The 13,165-nt window shown below is 50.5% G+C and overlaps 2 protein-coding genes across 3 annotated transcripts in view; both read left to right on the top strand.

The window, feature by feature from the left end:
* Window positions 1-11,518, top strand: part of LOC122369477 (serine-rich adhesin for platelets-like) — a 27,558-nt gene extending 16,040 nt beyond the window's left edge. Inside the window, exon 4 of one of the 2 annotated variants that reach the window (XM_043344256.1) lies at window positions 833-11,518. In XM_043344256.1, coding sequence (XP_043200191.1) covers window positions 1,785-10,637 — 8,853 coding nt within the window. In that variant the 5' untranslated portion in view covers window positions 833-1,784 and the 3' untranslated portion in view covers window positions 10,638-11,518. The remainder of the gene's footprint in view (window positions 1-832) is intronic. The other variant, XM_043344258.1, reaches the window with a different exon arrangement.
* LOC122369476 lies at window positions 10,641-13,044 on the top strand (the record flags this gene model as incomplete). Its single annotated transcript, XM_043344255.1, has 3 exons — window positions 10,641-11,629; window positions 12,072-12,577; window positions 12,769-13,044. Coding segments are annotated over exons 1-3 (1,326 nt in total), but the record flags the coding sequence as incomplete, so codon positions are not given.
* Between the last annotated feature and the right edge of the window lie 121 nt (window positions 13,045-13,165).

The following is a 13,165-nucleotide window of genomic DNA, read 5'->3' on the forward strand; positions in this document are numbered from 1 at the left end:
GGGCATCTAGTTTCGTCACGTCATTCGTTATCGTTATACCTAGGGATGGAGAAGGAGCAGCAGTCCTGTTGTAAATGAGCACAACTGTGCCATTTGGGGAAAAATGAATGAAAAAGAATCAGTCCTATGCGGTGCGAATTACGTACTATCTTTTTTGCACACATTCGGAAGAATTATCGGATGGTGAATGGGTAAAAAATCACTCCTGACCGCTTGCAAGTTATTGTACCTCACTAAACGAGTTATACCTAGCTACTCTCAGGTATCCCGTATCTGTTACTGATTGCTACCACTCATCTACCGACTTCTCACACCATTTTACCACTCTATCACGCACAAACGGTGCACTACCATCACAATATATGCTCTTAATATTAGGATTGCGAGTCAATTTAATCATTCAAGCGAATCTCAGGGAAGTCCTTCAACACAGCAGTGCCCAAGAAGGTCTGCCTGGTCAATTACAGCTCAATTAACGTGAAACAAATTGCACAATGCTGCAGTTTTACCATCAACAATGACGCTGTTCGCCACCCAATAGCACTCGCCATCCATCATCACTTTCAAAATGAATGATAAGGAAGCTGACACAACAATAGTTTAAAATATTTATGCACAACGTCCTTTGTACATCCAATGTCAGTCAGGGACTCCATGCATCATGTACTGTTTTTTTTTTTTTATCTGACGCTACACAAGTTTTGATCCGACCCCAATAGAAGTCGCTCCCAGAATCAACCCAAAACATGTAAAAAAGATTTGTAAGCATGGGATCAAACAAGAACAGTCGCCATGTTATTAAAATCCCACATCTCCGCCCGTGTGCCGGCAGACGCTGACCGTGACGGACGTCATCTCTGGGTGCGACGAGGACCGACTGGCTGCCTACGTGGCCGCCCTGCGCGAGGCCGCCGAACGGCGAGGGGAGCCCGAACACCCTCCGGAGACCCCCGCCGACATGGCCGAGCCGCCAGCGGCGGCAGCTGGCACCGGTCTGACGGCGGCCCACACCGGCCAGCCGGCGCAGTTCGCTGTCCGGCTGCCGCAGGCCGCCCGGCTCGACCTGCTGGTGGAGATGCGCTCCGAGACGGGCGACTACTTCAGTCAGCGACTGACGCCGCGCTCGCCGGCCCGCAGGAGTCTGGAGGACGAGGCGCCGGCGCCCGTCTCCAGCAGCGGCCGGCCGAGGTCCAACATCCCGGTGGGGTACCAGGTGACCGGCCGGACGGTGAACCTGTGGTACCAGCCGCCGGCGGCCGGCTGGCTCTCCCTCAGCATCGTCAGCGGTGGACAGCACGTGGAGGGCAGTCCCTTCAGGGTGTACGTGGGAGAGAACGAGGAAGAAGAGGGTACAGTGGACGATTCAGACAAGAAGTCAGAGAAAGATGAAGTGAAGGAAGAAGTTGCCAAAGAAGTGGAAAAGCTAGTAGATGCCGGACTGGAATCAGTGACAGAACCAATAAAGGAGCTTTCAGAAAAACCAGTGAAGGATTCAGTGATAGAGGATGGCAAGGAACATTCGGAGAGGGTAGCGGACGAGCCAGCGGGAGAAGGAAATAAAGGCAACTGTAGTAGAAACGGTCAAACAGCCAGAGCCAGACTCAGTAGCAGAGGCAGTGGTAGAGGCAGTGAAGGCGAAAGTGTCAGAAGCGGCTGTGAAGGCGGCGGAGGAAGAAGCGACTGAGGCAGCAGGAAAAGAAGTCGAGGGCCCTGCTGGACCAGAAGAGAAGGAACAAGACGAGACAGTTGAGTCATCATTAGATGAACAGGTACAGAAACTGTCGATGACACAGTCTGAGAGTGAGCCGGCAGATGAAAGGGCTGAGAAAGTAGTAGAAGATTCTGTCAAGGATTCAGACAAGATATCGGCTGCAGAAGCTGTGGAACAGCCACTGGAGGAGTGTTCTGTAGAGACGGCCGGTGAGCCGCTCGTAGCGGAGGAAAAGGAGCCTGAGGATGAAGCAGCTAGTGAATCAGTGGTGGAGGCACCAGAGGTAGCGACAGAAGTAGTTGAAAGAGCAAAGAATATTGTGAGCGAGACAATTGAAAAGGCACTGCAGCAAATCCCGTTGAATGCATCGCAAAAAACAGTGGTGGACGCAGAGGTTGCTGAAGTGATAGAAGACGTCGTGGGCTCAGCAGCAGAGGGAAAAGGAGAATCATCAGAAGGGAGCACGACAGAGTCACCTGAAGAAATAGGAGAGCCGGCAGCAAAAGAAGTGAGAGAGCTAGAAGAGAAAGAAGAAATGAAAGAGCCGCTGACAGAGGTAATAGAAGCAAACCAGGCTACAGCACGGACTGAGGCAGTACCATCTCCTACTCGCCGCACGCCGCCTCTTCGTCTTCTCTCCACCGTTCAGGAGATGTCTGTAGACGTGCTCGTACCAACGGCTGATGACGTTCACCCTGATAACGTCACACCCAACAGTCCTATTCTCGAAGAACAGAAGGAAGGCGAAAAGAGTGAGAATCAGGAAAACAATCAAAATGAAGACAGGAAGCCGTCTACACCAATTGAACAGCTGTCTGATCAGCCAGACACCCTACCAACCCCCGCACCCCATTCCGGTGACAAGGTAAGCTCCGATCCGAATGCAGAGCAGGATCCGTTAGCGGAGCCAGAAAGTCCCGGCGCTGCAGCTTCAAAGGATGCCGCCACCACCACCACCATACCGACAGGTGAATTTCCGGAAGCTGCAGCGGCTGTCTCTCCCAGACAGGTGTCAGAGCCAAAGCAGCGTAGTTTAGAACAAACGGCCGCCGCCCTGGTGGCGGCAGTGGTGTCGGCTGCGGAGGCGGCTCTGGCGTCAGTGGACGCTGGTGGTGACGCCGACCAGTCCGCACAAACACCTAACGAGCATAACGAACCAAATCATCCGGACGGCAAGCCTAACGAATTGGCCGAAATCAATGCATCTGCGGCGGAAAAGACTGAGGACGTGGAGGAGGTGGTGATGCCAGATGCATCACAAGTATCACCCGAGCCTAGTGACTCGCCAGATGACATACCAGACGTTCAAATTCATGACAAGGACTCGCAACCAGAGATAAACCATGTCAGTGAAAATTCAGCTGAATTGGCAGTAAATGCTGAGCCCGCAAGCAACCATGAAGCGCAACACAGTGAAAATCAAACCGAACCAGTTCTCGCGAGGCAGGTGAACGAGGCGCTTGAAAGTCAGATCATGCCCACCAAAGTTTCTCCGGTGAACGCACAGGACGACAATCACACAGGGAAGGATACGATTCCAGTTCACAGTGATAAACCGACAACTCCAAAACCGTCTCGGAAGATCAGCTGGCAAGAGCGTGTGGTGGTGGCAGACACATTTGATAACGCAGAGGCTGATGAAGCGGATGAAGAGGCCGAAGAGCTGTTCACGCCGATGTCTCCCGTGCACGAGTATACACCGTCGCCGCCACTCTATCGACGCAACACGTTCGACGAGCTGGTCGCCGTCACAGACGTTCCCAACTCTGAATCGAAAAGAGAGGTGAAAATTCAGCAAAAGCGCAAACTTTCCCGAAAGGAGAGCAGACTTCGACACTCTCGATCAAGAAGTAGCAGCGGAGACCTTGAAAGTCCGGTTCCTAAAGATTCTTGCATTGAGCGCAACGAACATCCTCTAAACTTTGCACTGGACAAAGATGTTTCAGACGAAGAAAAGCATTCCGCTGCCGCTGTCGACGTCGCTGCAGTGCAAGTTGTTGCAGCAGAGAGGCTTCCTGATGAAAAAGTTCTTGATCAGAGTGATCACAGCAATGAGAAAACAGAGGCGGCCGTGAAACACGAAAAGAATCGCAAGATCAGCTTCATTGAAAAAATCGACGTCATTGAAGTTCCAGTCGTAAAGCCCGAGGACTCAAAAACAGAGGAAAAATTTGATCCGCATCCGAAGCTCGTCATTCAGGATTCCATTGATGAGCCAGCTGACTGGATTCACGCACCTCTCTCGGAATCAAAAAAAGAACTTGAGGTTCTCGAGAAGGTATGCGAAGATAATGAAGAGCAGACGGAGAGCCAACTTCCACTGCAGAGTGATACAAATATTACCCCCATGAACGACAAAGATGTTCAGTCAGCAGCAGACAAAACACCTGCCGAGCCATTTGAACAGCCCAACGGCAACAGGCAGCCATCAGTTGAGACTCCAGCAAATGAAGAACAGTCTGAGGACAAAGCAACACTCTCACATGTGATAGATCGAAGCAGGCTATTACAGAAAAATATAATACTGTCTATGTCAACAAGCAGCTCTGACTCGGATGAAGAAGCCGCTCACATGTCTGACGGTCAGAGAAAAAAGTCACAGAAAACTTCGGACGAGTCTAGCTCCTCGTCAGATGATGGGAAAAGCAGTGCTTCGAAAGCAGCGGTGAAGTCTGATGACAAGAACGAACCCAAGCTCGACACAAATGACGGAGCTGTCAAAGAGCACAAAGAAGAGGGAATTCCAAAGCGTGTAGGCCACGATGAATCCAGCTCACCATCGGAAGGCGATGATGCTAATGAAGCGTTACAGAAAGAGAAGACTGTTCCATCATCAACTGCTTCTGGTCAAGGACACCCTTGTGTTCCTTTGGAAGACACCAGTGCAAAGAAAAAGACCAAATCTAATTCAGAGGGCTCTGAGAGCTCAACATCATCTTCAGACAAAAACGAAGCAACAAAGAACGCATCACAGAACAAGAAGAAGAAAAAGAAGAAGAGGCGGAAGAGGTCGAGTGGTTCTAGTTCTTCATCAGATGACAGCAGCGTTACTAAACAAAGTCGAAAGAAGGACAAGGCAAAACCAAAGTTGACAAGCTCCGGAAGCTCAAGCTCATCATCAGATGACAGCAAGGCTAAGGCGGAAAAGTTACAGCAAAAGAAAAAGGAGACCAGCTCTAGCAGTTCGGACACCGACAAACATGAAAGCAGTGCTGAGAAAGGAGCCTCAAAGAAAGACGATGTCAGTGAAAGGTCAAAAACATCGAGTGGATCCGAAAAAAGAGCGTCAAAGTCTCGATCGGTGTCATCTAGTAGCAGTGGCTCATCGTTAGACCACAACGGCTCCCAAAAGGAAGCATCAAAGGAAGACAAACCAGCGTCAAAGCCTGAGAGTCGTAAAAGCTCCACCTCATCTTCAGATAACAACAAGAAAGGTGAAGCACTCCAGGAAGAGAAAGATAGGCCAAACACTTCAGATTCCAGTACCTCAAGTTCGTCTTCAGATGACAGTAGTACTGAAAAGAAATTACCGAAGAAGGACTCGAGAAAGACAACATCTCGAAGTTCTAGAAGCTCCAATTCTTCTTCAGATGACAAGGACGCTGCGGTTGAAGCAGCGACAAAGAAAGAAGAAGCAAAGTCGAGTTCTAAATCTTCCAGTAGCTCGTCCTCAGATGAAGGCAAATGTGACAAGAAGCGCTCAATGAAAGACAAAGCAATGCCAAAGCGGGCAACCTCCAGGAGCTCCAGTTCATGCTCAGATGACAGAGAAGGTAAGGGTAACACGACGCAGCAAAGAAATGCGACGGTGAAACCAAAGTGCTCTGAAAGTGCCGACACATCTTCAAATGCCGATAGTGATCGGGAAGGCTTCTCGAAGGAGGAAAAGGCTAAGCTTAAAAAACAGAGCTCTAAAAGTTCCAGTTCATCTTCAGATGACAATGCTGCTACAACTGAGGTGAAGCGGAAAAATAAGTCAAAATCCAGCTCAACGACATCCACTAGCTCTAGCTCGTCTACAGATGATGACAAAGCTCAAAACAAAGCCTTGAAGAAAAAGAAAAACACGTCTCGCTCAGCAAGCTCCAGTTCATCTTCAGATGGCAGCAAAAGAAATAAGAGCACATCGCAAAAGAAGAAAGCTCAGTCAGGACAGGCCACCTCGAGTAGCTCAAGTTCGTCTTCCGATGACAGCAGTGTTGAGCAAAAAGACGCAAAGAAAGACAAAAGCAATATGAAGTCAGCGAGTCCTAAAGGGTCCAGTTCAACTTCAGATGAAGAAACGAGAAAAAGGCACACATCACCTAAGCCGGCAAACTCAAAAGACAGTTCATCGTCGGCAGAGGATAATGTTACATGTGGGAACTATGCAAATGAAAAGGAGAAAAGCAAGAAGAGAGAGCTATCACCAGCCAGGACGTCAAGCCACAGTGAAACCAAATCGGCTTGTCAAGGAAGCAATGCTGAGAAAGAGTCGATGCTGGAAGAGCAAGTCAAGCTGAGATCGTCTTCAAGTATCTCAAGCTCCACGTCGGAAGATGAAGGAAAACCGTTGGATAGGTCTCGTGAAAACGCAGCAATGACTGAAAAGCAGGATGACATGCCACACACTGACGATATTTCTGACGATCGCAACCAAATCAAGTTAGAGGTTTGCGTCAATGAACAACCGTCTTCCAGCGTGGCTGACGATATCGAGAGTCAAGTCAAATTACCTTCCTTAGAGCTAGCGACCACAAGTGATGTCAGCGAAAACAAAGCAGCTGAAAACGACACCGAAGTCAAAGACAAGTATGTCCCTTCGAGCGCTGAAACTTTGGAAGTAAAAGTCAACATTCTTGCAGAGACAGGTGACAGTGCTCAAGAAACTGCTCCTGAAACAGAGGCCATCAAAAACATCGAAGTGTCTGTTGACATATCCCTTGGCCAACAGCTTGTCCGGTCACGATCAGATGTCGAAGACGATGCTGAAACGCAAGAAAGACCAATGACGGTTACTGTCCTTCCCAGTTGCGCTCACATACGACCAGATGAACCAAAATCGAAAGGTAGATCAGACTCTGAGTCATCATCTATCAGTGAGGAAATTGGTGTTCAAGAAGAGACCCAGAAGACCGGCACATGTACCGAAACACCTGTGATACGAGACACCACTCCGGGCGATTCCCTCGGTGAAAACAAGACAGGAGATGAAGTCGAAGTACCGATCGATGTAGATCAAGAATTGGATTTCGATGTAGTTGGTCTGGTGAGCAATGTCGTGAACGAGTCACGTAGCCCAGTGCACCTCACCACACAAGGAGAGATACAAGACTCCCCAGTCATAGTTGAGAAGATTGTGACTGATGTAACGCAAGAAAATGCGCCGTTGGGAAAAGACGATGCACTGGAGCGGCGCTCGTCTACTTCCAGTGAGTCTAGTTCTTCTGGCAGTGACGGTGAAAAAGGTGGAAAGATGAACGTGGATGCACCGATATCTGACCTAGTGCCCACATCGAAAGAAGACGTCATTGTGAGGTGCGACGAACAGAAGACGGAGAATCAGCCTGCTGCTCCCATGCCCAAATCAGAAGTGCTTGAAGACAGCGCTGAGGAACAGCAAGTCGATGCGGGGAAGAATGACATGCAAGATTCACCCTTACCCAGTACAAATGAAACGAGCTCCCCAAAAAGTGAAGAAGAGACCCAGCAAAGTAAAGAGACCTCTGAACCAAACCAGTCCTTTTCAGACAATGAGTACCAAACGAAAGAAACAAACCTTCCGACCTTCGCCGTAGACGATCAAACGGGAAAGCAATGGAGAAAGAAGTCTAGGACATCTGACACAAGTAGCTCCAGCAGTCCGTCTGACGACTCTGAGGACTCCATCAAAGCGAAAACGTCAGAAGCAGCACATGAAAAAATTGTTCGCGCATCTAGCTCTTCATCTTCCAGTGAAACATCTGCTGAGCAGGATGAAAAACTCAGCCCAGAAAAGACACCTAATGTCATCGAAGACCTATGCGATGCCATCATTCCCGAAAAACCTAGTTCTGCCTCTCACGAAGACAAGAACGTAGTGAAGAAAGAAGGTAGCAATGAAAAGAAAAATGATGTCAAGACAGAAGACCCAACGGTGTCAAACACATCGAGCTCAAGTCACTCCAGTGAATCGTCCGTTGACGATCACCGAAGGGATAGTGCAGAGCATAATGAAAAGCAGGACATGGTGAAACAGGAAGATGAACCGTCAACTGTCTCGTTGGATATTGAAGTTGATATCATGAAGGAAGTCGACAAACCAGCTGGAGAATCTGGCAAAAGTCCCGAACCAGAGACCTCTGTCGTGCTAGAGACGCACATGGCTTCCCAGTTTGCAGTTGCGGAGGAATTCCCTTCTTCAGATTCTGAAGACCAAGAAGCGCACGAGGTAATAATTGGCATCGACAAAGTAGAACCGACTCAAGCTGTTGAGAGACAGTCACCTCCTGCGACTGAAGTCGTAAACGCTGAAATGGAAGCTGAAAACGGCATTGACGATGGGACCTTCGGAAAGAAAGAGCGCACCACTGTAGAGGTAGCTTCCTCTTGTGATGAAGGGGAGCGGAATAGTGTTCCCGAAAGCCAAGATGATTCCCTTGCTATCCTGGTTACGAAAATTGTCCCAAATGAAAATGAAAGTCAGGAAGAAATCCTTACAGAGGTGACAAAGTCCGAGCTTGACCAAACTCCCCAGCACATCCCGACACCTCTTGATGACATCAGTCAGCTTCCTGTTTCTGTTCCGAAAGAGGAAATTTCATTGTTCCAAAGTCCAGAGTGTCTGTCGGAAACGCCAAAAACTATTGCAGAAAGTTTTGACAACAAAACAGAGACACAAGAAAGTTTGAAACCAGCAGCACCATCTTCTCTGCCAGCTTCAACCAAGCCAAGCAGAAAGTATAGTGACCAATACTCCAACTTTGAAACACCTCGTGATTCACGATACCGACTACAAGACATGCAAGAACGCAGTAAGTCGTCTGTCGGCCAGCAAAGAACACGGATACGGCCACAGGTCGAAGTGACGTCAGCTGTCTTGCCTTGTTTGGTTGAAGTAAGAACAGCATTGCCGCCATCTGGAATTCCCTCCGAGGTTCTTGAGAACATGGAAAATGTCACTGATGTCATGAAGGAAGAGAAGCCTCCTAAGGTAGCTGAACTAATCGTGCCAGAAACGTTGACAAATGTCAACCAAGGAAACAAAGAGATGGAGAGCTTGCCAGTTGGAGACAATGTCGTCGAGGTTTCATTGGAACAACACTTATCAGCAATGGACGAAAAACATTCCCCCGCTGCTGTCTCCAGTAGCTCAAGCTCGTCTTCGGATTCAGAAGAAAACAAAGCCAAAACCGATAAATCTCAAGATTGTGAGAAAGAGAAGAAGACGCCCAAAAAAGAAACCGAACGAAAAAGTAGAGCCTCGTCTAGCAGCACCAGCTCATCATCTGATTCTGATGAAAACCGAAAAAGGAGAAAGACGTCCAGGAAAAGTTCCAGCTCGTCCTCTGATAGCAGCGCTAGGAAACATAAGATAGATAAGCGAAAGGACAGTGCTTCAAAACAACCAGTTGCAGTAAAAAAAGAAAAACAGAAACGTTCGAGCTCGTCAAGTTCCAGCGATTCACACGAAAAGAGGCAGCATAGAAAAAGTGATACGTTGGCAACTGCAGAAGTCGGCGACAAAGTTGCTATTAGTACTTCTAGTGACTCAAGTTCTGACGAAGGCGCTACCAAATCCCATCGTAGAAATTCCGTTGAAAAGGAGGGAAGGAAACCATCGAGCAGCGATAAGGAAGAAACTGCGCCTGACCTGAAAGACAAAAGAAAGCCAACGAAAACGAGCAGCTCTAGCGGGACGAGCTCTTCATCATCTTCATCGTCGAGTGATGAGAATGCTAAGCCGGAGAAGGAAGCATCCAAGTCATCATCATCCACCAGCTCTAGCTCTTCGTCCTCAGAAGACGATGTGAAAAACTCACATACACATGATCGTAGAAAGAAAAAATCACATGGGTCTTCATCAGATGACACCGAAGTCAAAAAGTCAACCGAAAAGAAGGAAAAGGTGAACAGAAGTGGGAGTAGTGTATCCTCGAGCTCAGATAAAGAGGGCTCCCAAGCTAAGACAAGTGGAAGTGAAAAAGGACATCCATCGAGACCCCACAAAACATCAGAATCATCTAAGTCTAGTGATTCAAGTTCATCCGATTCAAGATCATCGGACTCAGAAAATGAGGCGAAGAAGAGGAAGGATGTGTCGTCTGTTCCTGACGTAAAAGAAGCTACGGATGAGCCTCATCCAAAGCTGCCATTGGCGCCACCACCAACGTCCAGATTACCCCTACAAACGTCGCGCGATGAAGAAATTCTGGAAATCGTCGAAAAAGTACTTGAGGACAGTGAGATAGGTAGTCTTGATCGAAATGCCCCATCAAGCGCCATTCATGAGAGCATAGACGGCAAAAACGACGCTGATCAAATGAAAGACGATGCCTTGCCTACTTCTGATCAAAACGGTTTAGAAGATTGGGTTATCGTACCGGAAACGGTAGACGAAACACAGGCTGCACCGCACATCGTTAACGAGAAGACACGTGACCCCGAATTAACCCAACACGAGTCATCAAACCTCCATGGCCCAACGCCAGAAACGATCAGTAAGGAGGAGCCAGTAGAGGGCGAGCGTGGCCAGCCTGTGTCGGAGTGGGTGAACATGTGGGACTCCGCCATCAGTGCGGGCTTGTATCCGACTCCAACAGCTGATGTGTCAAAAGACTCCAAGAGTTGCATTCAGAGCCGCAACAACCCGAAGCTGCGAGCAACGCCAAGCAGAGTGACCCGGAGACTGCCACGAAGCCAGAAGACGCTCCCTCAGGATCGTCCTCTGTTGAGGCACCTCAAGTGATCGCCAAAGAGGAGGCTGGGATCGTTCGTGCAGAGCCCGCTCGACTGATCGAAGATGAGCCATGTGTCGACACAAACGTGTCCGAGCAGCCACCTGTGAGTGGCGTTGAAGGTGCCTTTGAGGCCATTCTAGTCAATGTCGTGCCAGAACTCCCGATCGATGACAATCAAAGCAAAGTCGAGAAGAACAGCGAAGACCTGGACAAGCCCAGCGAGAAGACCATACGCGATAAGACGGAGGACGAAACGTACCAGGCTTCTCTCTGTTACATTGACCCCGAGTTGCCAAGCCCAGTGGAGAAAGATGGTGACGCGGACAACACTTGCCCGGATCTTATGCGTCCGGAGGACACCCTAAGTGAGTCGCTGCCGGCCTTTGTCCGGGAGCCGGTGCCAGCGGTGTGGAGGAGAGCGTCGGTCGATCGTCAGGTGGGGAAGTTCAACATCACATGCATCATTCGACCGAACGAGGCGCACTTGCATGGCTCCGAGACCCGAGTTACCCTCCGAGGCAGACGGACAGGAAGTGGCTCAACTTGGAGAACTACACCATCATGCCACCGCCCCAATCTCCGGAAAGTGTCAGGAAGAACACCGCGGAGAGTGACCTGGGGTCGAAGACCACCGTGTACCTGACACCGAGGTCACCACCGAACGCTCGTCAGGAGCTGGTGGCCCTGCGGTGTGTCAGGAACAGTGAGGACGACAGCAGTCTCACCTACCTGCCAGAGCTGAGAGATCTAACACCGGACATAGGCGACGGGGAGAAGAGCTTTCATTGGAACGGCAGGAGCAAAGAGGTCGATAAATCCACGGTGCCTCACTTACATTCCCAGCCTCCACTAGCTGATGTGAAGAAAAAGCGGCTAGCGTATGAAAACGGTAGCTCAGCAGCGCATAAAGAGCTTCGGAAGGTGACGCCGCCACATAATGCCAACTTAGAGGAGCGAAAACAAAAGCTTCTTGGAAGCACCACAGACATCGTGTCCAAAGGTGGGTATTTCAATACGGGGGTTAAAAAGTGTATCAATAGCCAATTACGTAAAGTACCGGCCTATCTGGCTATGGAGCTGACTTGATAGAAAAAGCTGCTGATCATTGTAGTCAGATAACAGGTAACTGCTGACTAAATATGTCACATTGATGCACGCCCTAATGGGATGAGATCGGCAGTTTCTATCTGCATTATGTAACCATTTATCGCGTGTATCTACTATCTAATTTGGCCAATGCTTTCCTAACTACTTATCAATTTTGACAATGTATAAGGTTTTACCGGCTGTTTCGTGCTCTTTTTTCACCTAATGATACACATAGTTTAACGATAATTGATCTTATTGCTCTCTTCCCTCATGGAGTGCACCCTGTTCATTGCTGATCAAGGCCGGATGGAGGGTGCCAGCGTCTGCTAACCTATCCCCCTCCCACCCCACAGTGAAACAGCCGGTAGCCGAGCCGGGCAAAGTCGGTCGCCTTCGCGCCATGTTTGAGCAGATGGACGCAGCAGCAGCCAGGGCACCGGGACGAGACGAAACGCTCCGGGACTCCCGCCGCTTCAAGAGCATGATGAACGTGACTGCGCCTTCGACGACGGGCCGAAGCAGTCGTCTGGAGGAGCCAACTCTGAAAGAACGCAGTCGCAGCACTGCTGCCCTTCACCGAGCGCCATCGGGTGGGCTCGGAGCTGAGCTGTCGGTCGCCCCAGAGTCTGTGAAGGAGCGTAGTCGTAGCACAGTCAACCTGAACCACCGAGAAGGCGATGAGAAGCCTTCCTGGGACGCCGTAGACTCCGGATCGATCAAACATCGCAGCCGAAGTACGGTGGGGCTCAATGGAACCTCGTCTGCGTCACCCAGAGCCGGGCTTTCCGCTGCGCCGGACTCAGTCAAAGAGCGGAGTCGCAGCGCTGCCACTCTACACAGCCAGAGAAGGCTGACAAGGGTGAAGACGCCGTGGACTCCGCCCCGGCGAAAGAGCGTAGTCCGAGTGTCTCAAGACAGCCTGAAGGGTCACTCTCACCCCAAGGACCCACCGGTCACGACTCACCGCCTGCATCGTCCGAATACGTCACCCTAGAGGAGCGAGCTCTCTCATCCCGCGCTCTGGACGAACTTGAAGACGGCGATCATCAGGCGAAGCTGGACGCCATCCGGCGCTACTTCGAGGGCCTGCAGGACGGCGACATCACCGCAGGCGACGACATGGACATGCTGGACGACGCCCTGGTGCCCGACCGCGGCTACAACCGCTCGCTGCCGCGCCTGGACGCCAGCGCCTCCGACCGGCGACCGCCTCTGACGGACCTCTTCACCGAGCCGGAGCGCGGCACGCGGTCACTGAACCGGTCGGCGAGCTCGCCTCTGGTGAGCGCCGAGGGTGCCGGCGGCGCGGCCACCCTGCTGGACCAGGTGCGGCAGCTGCGGCGGAGAAGGGCGTCCGGAGGGGCGCTCTCGCAGACCAGCCTGACCACCAGTATTGCCAGCACCGCCGAGCTGGCAGACACAGAGACGACGGCATCGTGGTGTTCGG

The sequence above is a fragment of the Amphibalanus amphitrite genome, unplaced genomic scaffold (assembly GCF_019059575.1).
Source record: "Amphibalanus amphitrite isolate SeventyFive unplaced genomic scaffold, NRLGWU_Aamphi_draft 001040F_arrow, whole genome shotgun sequence".
Lineage (NCBI taxonomy): Eukaryota > Metazoa > Arthropoda > Thecostraca > Balanomorpha > Balanidae > Amphibalanus > Amphibalanus amphitrite.